The 16,061-nt window shown below is 49.5% G+C and overlaps 7 protein-coding genes across 7 annotated transcripts; 2 read left to right on the forward strand and 5 right to left on the reverse strand.

Annotated features, from left to right (window-relative positions):
• Positions 1-890: 890 nt before the first annotated feature.
• Positions 891-2,711, forward strand: GGS25DRAFT_525798 (carbohydrate esterase family 15 protein; the record flags this gene model as incomplete). The annotated part of the gene is made up of 4 exons (XM_049264865.1): positions 891-1,243; positions 1,336-1,625; positions 1,837-2,350; positions 2,582-2,711. The coding sequence occupies 4 exons, from the start codon at positions 891-893 to the stop codon at positions 2,709-2,711; spliced, it is 1,287 nt and encodes a 428-aa protein (XP_049113410.1).
• Positions 2,712-2,858: 147 nt separating this feature from the next.
• On the reverse strand, positions 2,859-5,063 carry GGS25DRAFT_508528 (Zinc/iron permease). Its single transcript, XM_049262487.1, has 3 exons — positions 4,767-5,063; positions 4,465-4,650; positions 2,859-4,370 (listed from the first exon to the last, which is right to left on the reverse strand). Exons 1-3 carry the CDS (start codon positions 4,795-4,797, stop codon positions 3,184-3,186), a joined length of 1,404 nt encoding a protein of 467 aa, XP_049113411.1. The 5' UTR covers positions 4,798-5,063; the 3' UTR covers positions 2,859-3,183.
• A 234-nt stretch (positions 5,064-5,297) lies between these two features.
• Positions 5,298-6,693, reverse strand: GGS25DRAFT_463887 (uncharacterized protein). Its single transcript, XM_049258954.1, has one exon. The coding sequence runs from the start codon at positions 6,463-6,465 to the stop codon at positions 5,581-5,583; it is 885 nt and encodes a 294-aa protein (XP_049113412.1). The 5' UTR covers positions 6,466-6,693; the 3' UTR covers positions 5,298-5,580.
• On the reverse strand, positions 6,505-7,519 carry GGS25DRAFT_534930 (uncharacterized protein; the record flags this gene model as incomplete). Its single annotated transcript, XM_049265826.1, has 2 exons — positions 6,992-7,519; positions 6,505-6,930 (listed from the first exon to the last, which is right to left on the reverse strand). The coding sequence occupies exons 1-2, from the start codon at positions 7,160-7,162 to the stop codon at positions 6,505-6,507; spliced, it is 597 nt and encodes a 198-aa protein (XP_049113413.1). The 5' UTR covers positions 7,163-7,519.
• Positions 7,520-8,600: 1,081 nt separating this feature from the next.
• On the reverse strand, positions 8,601-10,942 carry GGS25DRAFT_508550 (ENTH-domain-containing protein; the record flags this gene model as incomplete). The annotated part of the gene is made up of 4 exons (XM_049262488.1): positions 10,652-10,942; positions 10,550-10,581; positions 10,404-10,483; positions 8,601-10,330 (listed from the first exon to the last, which is right to left on the reverse strand). Coding segments are annotated over exons 1-4 (1,579 nt in total), but the record flags the coding sequence as incomplete, so codon positions are not given.
• Positions 10,943-12,963: 2,021 nt separating this feature from the next.
• On the forward strand, positions 12,964-13,956 carry GGS25DRAFT_525803 (cyclophilin, cytosolic form; the record flags this gene model as incomplete). The annotated part of the gene is made up of 5 exons (XM_049264866.1): positions 12,964-12,986; positions 13,081-13,145; positions 13,372-13,541; positions 13,603-13,709; positions 13,767-13,956. The coding sequence occupies 5 exons, from the start codon at positions 12,964-12,966 to the stop codon at positions 13,954-13,956; spliced, it is 555 nt and encodes a 184-aa protein (XP_049113415.1).
• Positions 13,957-14,183: 227 nt separating this feature from the next.
• On the reverse strand, positions 14,184-15,925 carry GGS25DRAFT_508557 (RNA polymerase Rpc34). Its single transcript, XM_049262489.1, has 2 exons — positions 15,335-15,925; positions 14,184-15,262 (listed from the first exon to the last, which is right to left on the reverse strand). The coding sequence occupies exons 1-2, from the start codon at positions 15,574-15,576 to the stop codon at positions 14,383-14,385; spliced, it is 1,122 nt and encodes a 373-aa protein (XP_049113416.1). The 5' UTR covers positions 15,577-15,925; the 3' UTR covers positions 14,184-14,382.
• Positions 15,926-16,061: the final 136 nt, after the last annotated feature.

Here is a 16,061-nt window from a genome sequence, read left to right on the forward strand (position 1 = left end):
TGTGACTACCCCTGAGTTACCACATCCAGCACTAGAATAATTGAATAGTTTTGAACTGACAGCATGGTGGATCGATTGATTATTGCTTTGTGAATGAGACTCAAACTACCTAGGTTAGGTACCTTTCTTGCGAACCAAAGGAGGTGCATTTAAGGACGCCATAGATACCTACCTACATAGGTAGTATACGGTTATAAATGAGTTTACATGCTTCGAGCATACACAAGTTGTAGTTAAGAAAAAAAAGTTGAAAACAATAGGCGACATACCTAGGTCCTTACCTACTCAATTAATGAACAAAGAACAGCTTCTCCACATTGAGCGAGCCCTTGGAGCCGATGGTGATACCTCGTATTGAGGGTCGCCGGCTAAAGTCCTTGATATCACCCCACAGAGGGTCTAGTCTTTCGAATTAATGATGACCCCAACAATACGTAACTCTCATTCATCTCGACCCAGGTAAGATCTAATGTTGAGAATATTTCTGTCCTACTAGATCGACACAACGCAAGTACGAAGTCTTTACTCATATGATAACCATGTATTAACAGGCAAGTACGCCATAGAAGCCGCATCCACACAAATGCGTCATAGTCTTAGAGGAGATAGAGGGAGATAAACATCGTGAAGCGCTACCTCATGAGCCTCAAGATTACGTTAATCATGTCTCCAAAAATATCTCGGTTAGCTAGCTCGGGGTAGCGGCTATGCTGATGTATGGCAAGGAGGTCTAGGCTCCGGCTGTAGACTGATGTGACCCCCCAGATCGCATGTATGGGGAAGGTAGGTATATTACCTGAAAGCATCCACGAGGTCTTGAGAGAGTAAACCTCTTACCGCTACCTACGGTCCATCTCATACTCGATACGAAGGTCCATTACCTACCAACCATGCCATTTCTCAAGCACGCCGCCGTAATCGGAACCGTAGCTCTCCCATGGCTAGGGGCGGCTATCCCAGCAGGACCAGAGTCACCACCGGCACCGGCTCGAGCACGAGCAGTCGAATGCGCGCCAGTTCCGTCGGCAGGTAGTTATCCTACGTGGGAGAAGCTCCCAACCCAGACGACCCTCCCAGACCCCTGGCTGCCGCTAGCGTACACGACGACCGACAGCGAGGGCGGCAGCTCGCCGTCTTTCGCATCAGACGTGATGGCCGGCAAGGGCAAGAACCGGATCCAGACGCCCGAGGAGTGGTACCAGTGCCGGCAGCCTGAGATATTGCAGATGCTGCAAGAGTACCAGTTTGTTACCTCCCACCCCGTAAAAAATCAAGCAAACAAGCAAGGAAGAGACAGCTTCTAACCCCCCCCCCCCCCCCCCCCCCTAAAAACAGATACGGCTACTACCCAGACCACTCGCAAGAAACCGTCAAAGCAACGCGGAGCGGCAACACAGTGAACATCGAGGTGACAGCGGGTGGCAAGACGGGGAAATTCAGCGCGACGCTAGCGCTCCCGTCCACCACCAGTCCCGCACCTGTGGTTATCAACATCGGCGGCATGACGAACCAGCCGTACCTGCAAGCGGGGATCGCCGTCGTGGGCTTCGACTACACGCGCGTCGCGCCCGACAGCAATGCGAAGACGGGGGCGTTTTGGGATATCTACAATGGGCGTGATATCGGTAGCCCCCTCTTTTTTCCTTTTTTTTTCCTTTGTGTACCATTTGGCTCTTCCACCTTTTTCTATGACTCTTGCCCCCCCCTTTTCCAAGACTACCTACTTTCTTCATATTCATATTCTGGTGTTAAGACGATAGACCTCACTACCTACCTACCTACTTACCCAAGGCAATATACAAAGCCGCCAACCAAGCTAACCCTACACAACAACAGGCGCCCTCACAGCCTGGGCCTGGGGCTTCCACCGCGTCCTCGACGCGCTCAACGCCTCGGTGCCCGAGATCGACCCCACCCGCGTCGGCGTGACGGGGTGCTCGCGGCTCGGCAAAGCCGCGCTCGCCGCCGGCCTGCTCGACGCCCGCATAACCCTCACCATGCCCATGAGCAGCGGCGTGCAAGGGCTCGGCCCCTACCGCTACCACGGCCTGAGCGGGCAGGACGAGACGCTGGAGAACAGCAAGAGCGGCGCGGGGTGGTGGACCGACGCGACGCTGGGCACGTTCGTGGGCCACGCCGAGAGCCTGCCGTACGACGCGCACACGATCGCCGCGGCGATCGCGCCGAGGGCGCTGGTGGTGGACCAGGGGACCGGGGACCAGTTCACCAACTCGAAGGGCACGGCGGTCATTGTGTATCCGGCGGCCAAGCAGGTGTACGACTGGCTGGGCGTCGGGGATCAGATTGCCATGTCGGTTCGTGGGGGCGGCCATTGCGATATGAGTGGGTTGTATGTGGATTTTATTCTTTTGCGTGCCATTATCCATCCTCGGCTCGAACTCTTTGACTCTTCCCACCTCCCACCTCCCTTCCCCCTTTTGCCCGTTCTCATTCAGATTGTCGGGAATGATACCCCCCCCCCCCCCGCCTCTTTTTCCACCACCTCAACTCACAATAGCCATTCCAGTAGATTCCTTTAGATCCCAACGCTAACCTGAAATCTTCAAAATAACAGTAACAGTGTCCTTCCCTTCGTAACCAAGATCCTCCAGAACCAGACCATCACCAAGGACTACAACGACCTAGGGAGCTACGGCGGTCCCATGACGACGGCCTATCCCTGGGCCACTGCTGTGCCTAAACTAGCATAGTTATTTATGAAATACAGATATATACTTATAGGTACCTATATACGGACTAGGCAGGGTAGCTTTAGCAAAAAAGGAGATTGATATAAATCACATTACGGCACTTGTCCATGAAATAGATCGAAGGAGGTAAAAAGGGGGAGACGATTCATATTAACCATGACCTACTGAATATTGAAGTTCTCTGTGATAAGCGATAAGGGATAAGTTATACATCATTGACATACTCACCTGGGGCTATCTTCCCTGGGTAATACACGAATATTACACGAATATCGTACGTGCCTAGGTAGGTAGGCAATTTTCTGGCATTGCGCCTAGCTCGGTACGCATTAGTATTTAGCTACCTAGGTCATCATCTCTTCTTTTACCTAGCCCCAATCAATCAAATGCCCATTTCTAAAATAATTTTGACTCCATACCCGGAACTCCCATTCTCCCATTAAAAAGATTCATATCATTGGCAAGTAAACATTCAAGCAAAAGCACCGACGAGGGCCATTAGCGTTGCGCCCGCGAAAACAGCTAGACCGGCATTTCGTCGCCTCTTTCCTTTGAGAGACTTGTAGCTCTTTTCCGTGAGGAAGTCTTCCGCTAATAACTGAACCAAACCTGCAAAGAGTAGCAGACCGCTCGAGATGGCGTTCATAAAGCCAACCATGAGGAGGCCTGTCTGGCTAAGAGGATCGTATAACCTATGTACGGCGAGACCGATGGCCTGGCCAATGGGAGTAGTAAGCCCATAGGCGAGAACCATCAGCCAGGGGCGCGCAGACGATCGGGGAAATCGGATAGCGGCAATACGAGATCCAAGAGCGAGGCCTTCGAATGTCTGGTGGAATGCAATAGCAACTAGGAAGACCACGAAGGGTGGCCCGGTGGCGACAGAGACAGCCATGCCAATGAAGACACTGTGAAATAGGATGCCAGCTTCGAGCAGCATGCATTGAAGCATTAGACGTTTTTGTTCTTCAGGTGCGGGAGGCATCTGCGACAATGCAGCCTCACCATGTCGGCTTGATCGATTAGCTCCATTGGGGCCAGCAAGAGGCTGCGCATCATCGCCATCCGTAGGATCGAGCTCGTTGAGGTTTAACTCTAAATCATCATCATCGTCGTCGTCATCGTCGCCATCGCTACTGTGGCGATTAGATCTAAATTCCTTCCTGTCCCCGTTCGGCGATGAGGTTACAATAGTAGGTGTGGATTCGGGTAACGGTGAGACATCCGCCATAAGACCTTGCCTAGCTCCAAGATCCTCTAGGGCAATATCTGCTGGCCTGTGGCTGGTAGCTCTCTTGGCAGCCAAACCACCGCCGTTGGCGTGGACATGTTTATCCTCAGCTTCCTCATTATCATCATCCGAGTCCCATGTGTGATTGTGGGAGTGTGAATGCCCGGCGCCTCTAGTTGTTAACCATGATTCCACTGTCACGACGACTAAAACCGAGACCATGGCTACCAAGCCGGCCATAGGGGGGTATCCTTGAGTGAATAAATTCGGAAGGCAGGGATCGGTCAGGGACATAAAGGCGGTAGGTAGTAGATGGACGAAAGCAGTTGCGATCAAGACGCCAGTTCCGAAGTGTTGACTGAGAAAGATGATGGTACTGGCGCGTCCACTTTTGAACGACTGACTGGAGAAGAGGGGAAAGCCACATGCTATTAAATTTGTTATCCAGCTGGTTAGTGAATAGGATCTACAAGATGTACCAGGAAACAAATACAATTACGACGATTCGTGGATAAGACATACCGAGACAACTTAGGGTGAGGATAAGGAACAAAGCGAAAACGTGCAATCCTGTATCGTAGACGCCCTTCTCGCCAGATCCACAGACTGGCTTCTCACTACCACCACTAGGCATAGAGTTGCCAGCTCCATGTCGCTTGGAAAGTTCGGTCAATAGGAATTCGGTTGGTATGTTAGACCAGGATATATCTGTAATGATAAGCGGAGGTCTGGTTAGTCATGCGGGTCGAAGTCGAAGGGTTACATGGAAGTGATAGAAGTTGTGATAGAAGAAGTTCGCATCACGATGGGGATGACGTGCATACCTCGCATATCTCCCTGGTTGGGTATCTCCATGATGAAATACAAGGCTGTAAAGATTAGAACATGGGAGAGGAACAAATTCACGAAGGAAAAGAAGGATAAATCAATGGCATCATTACGAGATTTTACTGTTATAACAAAGGATGGATGTGGATGATAATTGAATGTATGATTGTAGTATGTATGTACTACTAGTAGTAAGGGCGGGTGCTCAATGTTGTTGTTGGATGAACTGGAGATGATCAAGACCACGTTCACGTTACCTAGAATGGTTTCCTGTAAATTGAGTTACAGAAGCTCAGCCCTCTAAACCTGGCAGCTGAATCCACCTAGTAAGGTTTAGGTTAAGTGGGAGTCTTTCAGGGCTGTTCTCCGGCAGCTGCGGCACTGCGGCAAAGCACTAAAGAACGAGAAATCACGCTAAAAATAAGTTGGTGCAGATAATGCTAGGCCTAAATAGTACTAGACTACCTGGGGTAGACAGCTGCTTTTTAGGTTCTTGGGTTAATACTGTCAGGTCAAAGTTCTCAACCATCCAAACGAGAGAAGTCTGTTATGAAGCCAGAAAATTCTAAGGTATAGCAACTTGTATTATTTTCCCCTGCCTACTACCTACTACCTACTAACCTATTAGATAGATATGTGAGGTAAGTATAGCAAATGCACCTAAAAACCCCCCTTGGAAAAAGACAACTCCAACCCAAAACCAGGCCAAGCCATTCATTACATTATATCCCTTCCCACGCAAGCCCCGAAATCAAATCACATAAACAAACATTACACCACGTAATACCCTCATCCTCATCCTCATCCTCATCACCCACCACCCCTCCTTCTCAGACTCTTCCCCCTCTCCAACAGCCCCAGATCCCACCATCCCTCGATCATCGCCCCCCACAGCGTCTTCCGCGCCGGCTTTGCCAGCAGATCGCGAGCACCCGTCGGGCTTAAAGGCGTCGTATCATCATTATCACCACCACCATAGCCATCCTCTACTCCTCCTTTTTCCTCTCCTTCTCTTTCTTTTTGTATTTTCTGATTTTCTTCTTCCGCCCGTCTCGCCCTCGCCCCCTGGCTCTTCGAGCGGAGAAACTTCTTTCCAATCGGTATACCAAGCGCGTCACGGGGCTGCTGCACCAGCGGCGGGGCCCGGCTAGTGAGCTGGAACCTTTTGAGGATGGGTGAGATGGGGGTCGGGGTGACGGGGGTGAAGCCGTCGTCGCTGGGGGTGGGTGGGATTACGATTGTTTGTGGCGCTGCTCTTGCTGCTATCACTGCTGTCCTAATGTTGGAAGTGATAGCAGGGGAAAGAGGATGAGGAGCAACGCGGTCAAGGAAAGGATTGTGCATGATGGGTATGAAATCCTCGTTAGGGGATTCCTGTCGGTTGTTCAGAGACCTCGTCGCTGCCGGAGCGGGAGGTTGAATATTGGTGGCCAAGGGCTGGCCAGTGATGACCGTTTGGCTAGTATTGACATTTAGAATCATAGGAACGGGTGGTACCGGTGGGATATCTTGGTCGATGGACCGGAAAATAGGGGCCCGGTGTGCAGGTTTGGGCGCTACAAGTGGAGGCGGATGCGGATGCGGGGAGACCCACCGCGATCCGGAGGAGGAGGTTTTCGGGGAGAGAAGCCTGGTTCCGAGAGCGGTGGGACCAGAAATCTGTTGTCGGGCTGCTCCCCCGAACTTCTCGTCCATAATCGCCTCTCTCGAGCCTCCACGTGCGCCCGCGCGCCCCTAGCCTTCAATGTCCTTCGGAGGTGCCATCGTGGTGGATTTGATGCGGCGCCAGAGGCCGATGCAGATGACGGCAGAGAAGGCAAACAGCACGCAGAGCGAGATGCTCAGGCCCCAGACGGCCTTGATCTCGTAGCAGTGCGGCTGGTCAGTGGTGATCAGTGCCAGGTAGGTGTTATACCTAGTAGCCGCTGAGGTGTAGTCGCGTGCCGAGATGGACATGGATACAGTGAATGTTTCAGTCGGCGGCGTAGGTTGGGGAAGCAGCTCACATTTGAGCATGGACAAGGGCTTCCCGATGGTGACGGCGACCACGATCGCAGCGATTAGGAGCATGAGATCGATTGCACCGGCGACGAGGAGAGGGAGCAGCCTGTCGTAGTAAAGAATGTACGAGATTGAGACGTAAAGGGTCGCAATGCTTGCCTGTGAGGAAGTTAGCTATTATTCTATTTTCTTTTCTATATCGTTTTCTTTATATACGTACCACAACAATAGTTCCCACAAGCACATCCGGGGCATCGAGCTGGGAGCTCACGATCTCATTGATGAAGTTGGCAGCTAAGCCGATGATAGCAACGAGCGAGACAAACTGCATCGCCCGAAAAGCCGTAAAGGTAACGCCTAGGGCGCCGAGCTGGGGGGTCTGGAAACGCATTCTCAAGGGAATACTCGTTCCAAAGTCGGTAATGAGCGACAGTCTTGGGCGAGGGTTGGCGGAGTTGAGCACGGTATGCGTGGGGAGACGCTGCCGCGGATAGGGGAATGACGGTAGGGGGGTTGAGGAATGAATTTTGAAGGAGTGATCGCTCAACGGTTATAAAGATTTCGGGTTTGCTTTTTCAAAAAGAGCGAGGTACTGGCGCTGGAGCAGGTCTAGATATACTGTGACGAAGAAAGACGAAGACGAAATAAAAGATTGGCGTATCGAGTCAAGAAATCGTGAAGAAATCGTGACTACCTATAGGAAATTCGTTTTCTTGTGCTTATACCTAATCCCAGAAAATAAACCAGAGAAAGGCGCCGAGAATCTAAAGACAGACAGACAGACAGACAGACAGACAGACAGACAGTTAAGGAGATAATGGAAAATAGGAAAGAGAACCCGAAAAGGAAAAGGAAAAAAAGAAAGGACTTTTAATGAAAATAGAAGTGATGTTGCGTGTGATGCTTGGAATAAAAAGATTTTCCTTCCATCTACGGGGGGAACGGCTACACCTTAAGTACTTGCTTCATGGTATACACCGAGACGAGCGATCCTCTACAAAACTACCTGTCTACACTACGTATACTGCATAATCCCGGTTTTCCTTGGATGATGGGAATCCACATTGCTATTTTCGCAACAACGCTGCCGGTGCATACTTGCAGTGGATGGCGGGAACGACGACGCGCTGGGGGCGCCCAATGGGAGGAGCTAGATGTCCCCATACATACATACATACAAGCCCCAGCCTCAATATCCCCATCCCTAGCATTTTTCCGAGGATGATGACTATAAAATTCTACGATTGCTATGCCATGCATTCATTACATAGGCAAAAAGAAAAAAAAATTGGGAAAAGAGAATATAGGTACCCAATGAAGGCGTCTCGATCCCCTAGCGTCGTCTCAACTACAGAAGTGGGCTTGGGGCTCGGAGAATTCTGGTTGGCTGACGGCGTAGCTCGCGACGAAATGAAAAGAGATTACCTACCTGGTTTTCAAGGGGGACCTTAAGCGCGGCCGCGGCTAGCAACATCGTTAGCCGCTGGCCTCGATTATCATGCCTACATACATACTACATAACTAACCTAGTTACTAGTTGTTCAATGCAACCTATATGTAGGCGGTCACTATCAACATCAAACTTCGATACAGACTACCTAGCTACAATGCTTGCTGCTTTCACTCCTAGCCAATGAAGCTATAGTGGAGAATGGGAGTTAAAGCTTTTCTTGCTAGGTTTGAGCCGCGCAGACCCACCGCCGATGATTCTATCGCGACCTGAAACCATCGATGAAAAGCCACCACCACCACCGTACGGTCGAGAACATTGATCACGGTACAATCACTCGATTATCAAAGTTGCGTTGCCCATTGATTAGGTAACCCACGCCGTTCACGTTCGTGTTTATTGCTTACGTAGGTATGAAACGGAAACATCAAGACAAGATCTCATTATATTTTCTGCTATCTTGAGCTCGTGCAATTGTAATTCTTTTGACTCCTCGACGCCCTTTTTGTTTGTAATCACATCTAGTCCATCAATTCTGTAGTCCACCCACTCCAGCCCACTTCATTCACTTCCAACTTGTGCTGTCCACTTGTAGCACTGCGTGACAGGCACAATGAAAATCAAAAGGTGATGCTGACGTGGTATATAAAAGTTATCTATCTCGTCAACGAGATGACAATGGCAGTGCCCATAACTAGGTACCTAGCTATTAATCACTTTCACCCTAATAGATCGTCTAGACCGCTGCTTCCAGCGCTTGGCTGGGTTTTCGGCGCGGGCGCGCCCCAGAGGGAAGCACTGGTCTTCTCTTTGGCAAGTTGGCCCATCTTAGGCCCAGTAGGCGTGGTAGTGGTAGGCTTCTTTACGCCGCTACCAGCTTGTCCCCATAGATTTGCAAACGGGTCGCCGCCTGCAGACGGCTTAGCTACGGCCGGAGCTGCCGGCTTGTTGAGCGCCGAGAAGCCCGAAGGTGTAGCTACGCTAGATGAAGATAGCCCAGAGATGGATGACCCCGTCGGCTGGGCTACCTGTACGGACTGGTAATAGTTGGGCGCCGCCGATTGGAAGCTCATGGCTGGCTTCGGTGCCTGAGTGGCCATACCAGTAGCTGGAGGTATGCTGAAAGATGAATAGTTTGCCGCAGGAGTGCTGGTAGAGCTTGTGGTTGGTGAGATGGCCGACATCATGTCAGTGAGATTGGCTTGCTGTGGTCCAGATACAGGCCTTGGTGCAGCAAATTGGGCGGTGGAGTGCGCGCTCGATGTCACCATGGGTGTGGACATACCCATATTGTTCGGGGGTGGAGGCGTTGCCGACTGGAAATCATCAAAGTCGTCGTCGTCGTTATTCGTCGTAGACAGTGAAGCGAGAGCTGACGAACCATTTGCCGGGGCATGGGAAGAAGCTGTGGCAACTGGTGCAGGTACGGGATCGTCAAAAGAGAAGAGGTCAACTTCGGGCTCTTTCTTCTTCGGGGGCTCAGTGGGGGTGGTCTTCTTGATGCCCATTCTCTCGCCTCTCTCAGGTCGTTTCGCCCGAGCAGAACTTGACGTCGCGGCCCCCTCATCATACTCGTCGTACTCCTCAAATCTATCGGCGCGATTGCTATTGCCAGTATCTCTCCAATCATCGGACTGCCCTCCGAAGCCACCACCATCTCCGTAGACGCCCCCGGAGTAGCCACCGTATCCCGCAGACGGACCTCCAAAGCCGCCAGATTCGCTACCGAATCCACCATAGCGGCTACTACCACCGGAGAAGCCGCCGCCCATCGAACCACCCTCTACACCGGTGTATTTGGCCTTGTTGGCCCTCGCCTTTTTCCGCTCGGCCCGAATGCGTTCGACGTCGCCTAGAAGCTCGGCAAGTTCCTTTGCACGGTTGCGTACATTGATACCTTGGTCTTTGCCGTTTTGATCGATGAAGTGGAATTGCCGTAGCATCTTGAGGAGGGTGATGTGGCCTCGCGCGTCATCAATGACGCGCTCAGAGCCGTGTTTGATGAGAAACTCGAGTAGTTGAAGCGCCTTGTAAATTTGTCTCCATTCCTCGGCGGACTTCTCAGTGAATCGTCGATAGATCATGGGCATAATTTCGTTAAGTGTTTGGCTAGCAAAAATCAATTTAGCAAAGAATATCTATAACATGACAATGGGCGGATGGGATAAAGAGAAGCGCGTACTAGTTGAAGGTGCCATTGGCAATCTCCTGCATAATTGTCGAGGAAGCACCCCATGGCTCGTTGTTGGTCGCTTCTCGCACCTATTGCGCGCATGTCAGCATCGTTGAATTGCTTGGCCTTAACTATTTGGCGAGATACTAACTAACCTTTGCCTCCATTTCGGTGTAGTTCATGACGGCTATGAATTAATATGAGTGAGCATTGCTGATCCCATGGAAATCGCGTTATACTGAAAAATGAATATTTACCATTCTGAACCTTGCGAACGCCAGCTTTGAGATCATACAAGGTCAAGTTGGACACTTGGTCCTTCAGACTGTTGAGATCCATGTTGGGTGTTTATACGGTATTATACGAAGAGTAACTTGTTTGTCCCAATGAAGGGACGGATGATGAAGGTTAATGTCGTGATACAATGGTGAATTTCAAGTAAATCCAATGAAGCCAGCGCAATCCTGGTGAGTTGGATGAAATAAGTGGTGATGCGATGCTTTCTCTTTCTTGTTTTGGGTTTTTGGAGTTGAACACTTTACTTTAACTTGCCAACCATCGGGATCCATGGTAGTAGAGCAATGCCCGACAAGGGCGATTGGCGCAATGACCACCTTGATGTCAAACATTTGGATAGTTACATATCTAATCATAGTCTTGTGCACGTGACTCGTGACTACCTATGCACAAGTTGTACCTAACTAGTACTATTCTGGAATCTGAACATTGAAGAGCTTGGGCCACCTGGGCAGCTTCGTCTCTGCAGCTTGCTCCGTTAAACTCGCAGAGCTTTGCTTGCCCAGTTGAAATTTTTGAAAATTTGTTTGAGACTTCTAATCACTGTCAAAATCGACGATCGATAGTAATTCTGTGAGAAACATTAATTTCTTAAAGCTTTTTAGGGTATGTAACATATTTCCTTGTATTACTATCTATCTTTTACCCACCTTCTTCCAACTTGTCACCTTGAGAACAATGTGCAGATATCGATCTCGCTCTCAACTTCGCTCAGTGCTCTCTGTTGCGGACAGTGCTGGAAGATTCCTCAAGTTACACTACTATCTAGGAACTGGCACGTATCAAGCGACGGCATCTCCTAGTCAGATCTTTGATGGATGGAGAGGGCGGGAGTGGGGTACCCATAGAGTCGCAACTCTGCCGACTTCCCAAGTACTGCCTCGAAATGGTGTGCTTGTATGGGTGTTGCATGCGTCTCTAGTGGGCTGCTTCTCGCATGTCTGAAGCCGCGACAAGGAAGCCTGAGTTCATGAAATTGTGTGCATCCCACAAGTGTGGCAAGAGGTCAAAGCATTTATGTATGCTCGAAGCACAAGTGATGATGAGGGATTTCGATGTTCACCTATGCTTGGTTTGGTTTCTTGCTTGCTTGAAAACTTATACAAGTGAGAAAGGATACGCTGGGGGTTTCATTCAATATTCCCTATCCTAAAAAACGTCACTTCCATGCTTTAAACTATGCGGTCACCATCCATTGCTACCTCTCTGAGGGCCATTGACTTAATGGTGATGTAGAACCAAGATGCTTCCAAGGTTCTCTCTCCCAGAGAAAGCAATTACCCAAGACATGCAGAAAAAAGGGGGCGGTATCTTACTATGAGGATTCAAGTTCTCACTCCCGGAGAACTTGAATGGCCTTGGATACCTAGTAGGTACCTTGTAGTTGGTGCTACATACATCAATAGTAGTACCTACATATGTATTTCCTGCCCCTTTTGCCATTGATTATCTCATCTGCATTTTCCCTTTTCTTCTTACATGTTTCTGCTTTTGTCGAATGATTCTCAACTCGAGTGATTTATTGTTATGTTTCTCATTGCCCAATATAAATGAATCTCTTATTACGTTCTGACAACATTCTTGGAAGTATCCATAATACCTGGCAGAATACAAACAGTGGGCCAGTTCCTGATTTAATACATACAATGTACATCTATTCCGCTTCGAGTGTGGGAGTAGGTGAGAGGAAGGGTTGTTGAGTGACGACAGCTCCTTCTACATGTATGTATGTACATACGGTGTTGGAACCTGGCCCCTCTTCTACATCAGCCTGCATGTACTGGGTACTTATGTGCTTCATTATGTACAAAATTGCACACACTTTCATGGATGCAAGGTGTGTGTGATGTGTACTGCACATGTGGTACAAAGTAGTTGGTACAACATCAAATACAAGATACACGCAGAATTGGTACAAACATTGCATTGTGCTTTTCACACACCTCTCAACCCCACCTTATAGCCCCTTCCCCCAGCCCCTCACTCGGAAAGAGCTTTTTTTTTTCTGGATTCCAGTTACGTGATTGGCTTGTTAGCTTTAATGCTGACCCCTCCCTCAGACGCAACTACCTAACTAATCCAATCCGCAAAGATGATGAGACAACCCCTCCTTCGAGTGCCCCGCGCTGCGTTTTCTTCTTCCTCTTCCTCATTTTCAACTTCAACTTCTACTTCTTGCTTCCGCCAATCTATCTTCCCGAGAGCATCGACATTCTCTCCATCTACAACAACTAAACCATCCATTCGATTCTTTTCAGCAACCACTACCAAAATGTCTAACGAGATAACCAAGGTGTAAGTTTCCCCCTTCAGCTCTTTAATTACAATGTTTTTATTTTGTTTTTGTTTTGTTTCTTTTGCAATAGAGCTAAGCTAATCGGACTTCCAGCTTCTTCGACGTGGAGTGGGAGGGTCCCGTCATGGAGAACGGCCAGCCTACTGCCACTGTTAAACGTAAGTCTACATTGTTTGATCACTTCTTCACATTGCACCTATCTACAATTGGAATCGTTGATGGCTGTTTTCAAAGTCACTGTCGTGTAAAATACTTGATGTATTTTTTACACCAGACTTCCAATTGATTTTCCAAGTTCAATCCAACCCCTTCTCATTACTATTTTACATCACTCTCGAGCTCCATTGTAGCTATTGTTAGCTATTGTGCCTAACACCTTTGCAGCCCAGTCCGGCCGCATTAACCTACACCTCTGGAAGGGTCTTGTACCCAAGACTACCGAGAACTTCCGCGCTCTCTGCACTGGCGAGAAGGGCTTCGGCTATAAGGGATCGTCGTTCCACCGTATCATTCCCGAGTTCATGCTCCAGGGCGGTGACTTCACCCGTGGTAACGTAAGTTATCTAACTCTGCCATCGTCTTCATAGATGAGTCATATTAACTCAATTACCTCAGGGCACTGGTGGCAAGTCTATCTACGGCGAGAAGTTCGCCGACGAGAACCTCGACCTTAAGCACACCAACAAGTACACCTTGTCCATGGCTAACGCTGGTGCTAACACGTAAGTTCTAAACTGCAATTCCGGTTAAGGCTCACAGCTGACATGTCCGTGTAACAGCAACGGTTCTCAATTCTTCATCACCACCGTCAAGACCAGCTGGCTCGATGGACGCCATGTCCCCTTCGGCGTTGTTGCCGATGAAGATTCGATAGCCATTGTAAAAGCCATTGAGGCTACAGGTTCTCAGAGCGGCGCCATCAAGTATGGCAAGCGACCCACCATCGTCAACTCGGGCGAGCTGCCATAAAGCATGACGGCTTTGCCATTACCGTCCTTGATTGCGTGTAACATTTTTTACAGCATCATGTGCCAATTGCTTACACTTGGCGTAAGGCACGCGAAAGGGCTGAACGAAAATTTCGGTGTAGATGAGGCTGCAGGACAAATAGACTAGCATGTCTTCCAATTAACGCTAGATAGCTACAAATAACATTTGTCTTGCTTTGCCACCGTGTAAGAAGACTTTTACAGAATATGCGTTGTGACCAATTATCTACCTATAAACCGTGAACCAAATTGTTTCATATTACCTCTTTTTGTGAACGTTGTGAACACGTATTTTCCTACCCAACGCCATGCTACCTATGTCTTGCGGTGTGCAAGTTAATTCTAATAAAAACAAAATAGAAAAAAGAACAGATTTCCACCATGTATACATATAGGTATATGTTGACTATGCCAGCCATTTGTCAAAGTACTCGCACCCTCCTGCCCACACAGGGCCACCCTCCTCACAGAGCTCAAACACAGGGCACTTGCCACAAGGAACGGTAGTCAAACCATTAGTTCGCGCTTCCCAGAAATCCTCACTGTCGAGCTTCACTATGTCGGGGTTGTGCTTGGAGACGCGCACGGCGCGGTAGCCGACCCGGTCGCCCATCTTGACCTCCTCGATCCGGCTCTCCCAGACCAGGATGTCGATCAGTTCCTGCACGTGCTCTGTTTTTAAAGGCTGGCCTTTGGCTACGTTCATCTTGACGATGTCGGCGGTTATCTCTTGGGCCGTGGGGTAGCCCGTGTAGCCTGCGATCAGAGGTAGCCGCACGGCGCCGCGGAACTTGGAGGTTGTGGAAGAGGTGGAGGGGGGGTCGTCTTTAGAGATGGCGTCGGCGGAGCGCTTCTTGCTCTTTATGGCGGCGTCGGAGAGGCCGCCGCGGATGACGCCCTTCTTGGGGAGGACGGGGCTGACGCTCCGCACGTTGCGCTCGGCGGTGCTGCGGTAGCTGCCTTTCTCCTTGATGATGTTGACGACAACGGACTGCAGGGCGTCGATGAAGGCCTCGTCCAGAAACTGGTCGGTGTACCAGGGACCTCCGGTGGCGCGGGCAGAGGGCTGCATGCCGTACTTAATCCACATCTTCTTGGAGGTGTTCTCGACGGTGGTGAACTGGTTGATGAAGCGCTTGATCTCGAGCTCCTTGAGGGCTTTGCGGAGTGCGTTGTCTTGAAGGTTTAGGCGCTTCTTGATGTCCTGCTGCCATGATCCTTCCGGGCCGGCGGAGTCTATGATCTCGTATACTAGGACTTGGTCCTCGGAGGTCAGGGCCTGGTACCTGGGAAGGTGAGTGTTAATTTGATGTGTTTTTTTTTGTTAGCATTGGGATGATGATTGGAATATAACTTACTTGGCCGCCTCGGCCTCAGGACGAAGTCGCCATGCTAGCCCGCTGTGAAAGTGGACGGGGGCAAAGAGGCGCTCCTTGGTGAGGATCTGGACAATCTGGAGCAGCTTCTTCACATCCTTGGCAGGAACGACATTGAGGGCCGTGAGATCTTCTTGGGAGAAGAGCCTATCTGGATTATCCTTGCATGCTTCCTCGCAGGCAGCATAAAGCTGATCCTTGAGGATCGAGGTTTTGTCGTCCATTTTGGAATATGATATGGGGGGTATTGTATGTATGTTATAGCTGTCGGGTCAGCGTTCCGAGATGACTCGGACGGCTACGAAATGCGACAAAATGCGATGTTATAGAAGCGAGGTATATTGAAAATAGAAAGAAGCAACCCCAGGAAAAAATAATGTCACATAAGTCTCTCTTATCAGTACCAGATTGTTTCAATGATAATATCTCGGTACATAATAATAGGACTTAAATGTAAACTCGGCTAATGTGAAGAAAGATTTCAAGTATGGAAGATTGAAGTATGAATAAAGATTGATGAATGCGATTTGACATTTGACATTTTGACGCGCTTCTGCCCCGCGCTAAGCTCCCTAGTCCCTGGTAAGGAAATATTTCTTGAACCTTTCTTATCGCAAGGTACCTTATCTCAGCACCAAGGGTCTCTTGGCATGACACTAACCTAGTACTACTAGGTAGGTAGTAGCTTGAGTTTATCGATAAATAGATC

This window comes from Hypoxylon fragiforme, assembly GCF_022984875.1.
Source record: "Hypoxylon fragiforme strain CBS 206.31 chromosome Unknown GGS25scaffold_9, whole genome shotgun sequence".
Taxonomy (NCBI): Eukaryota; Fungi; Ascomycota; class Sordariomycetes; order Xylariales; family Hypoxylaceae; genus Hypoxylon; species Hypoxylon fragiforme.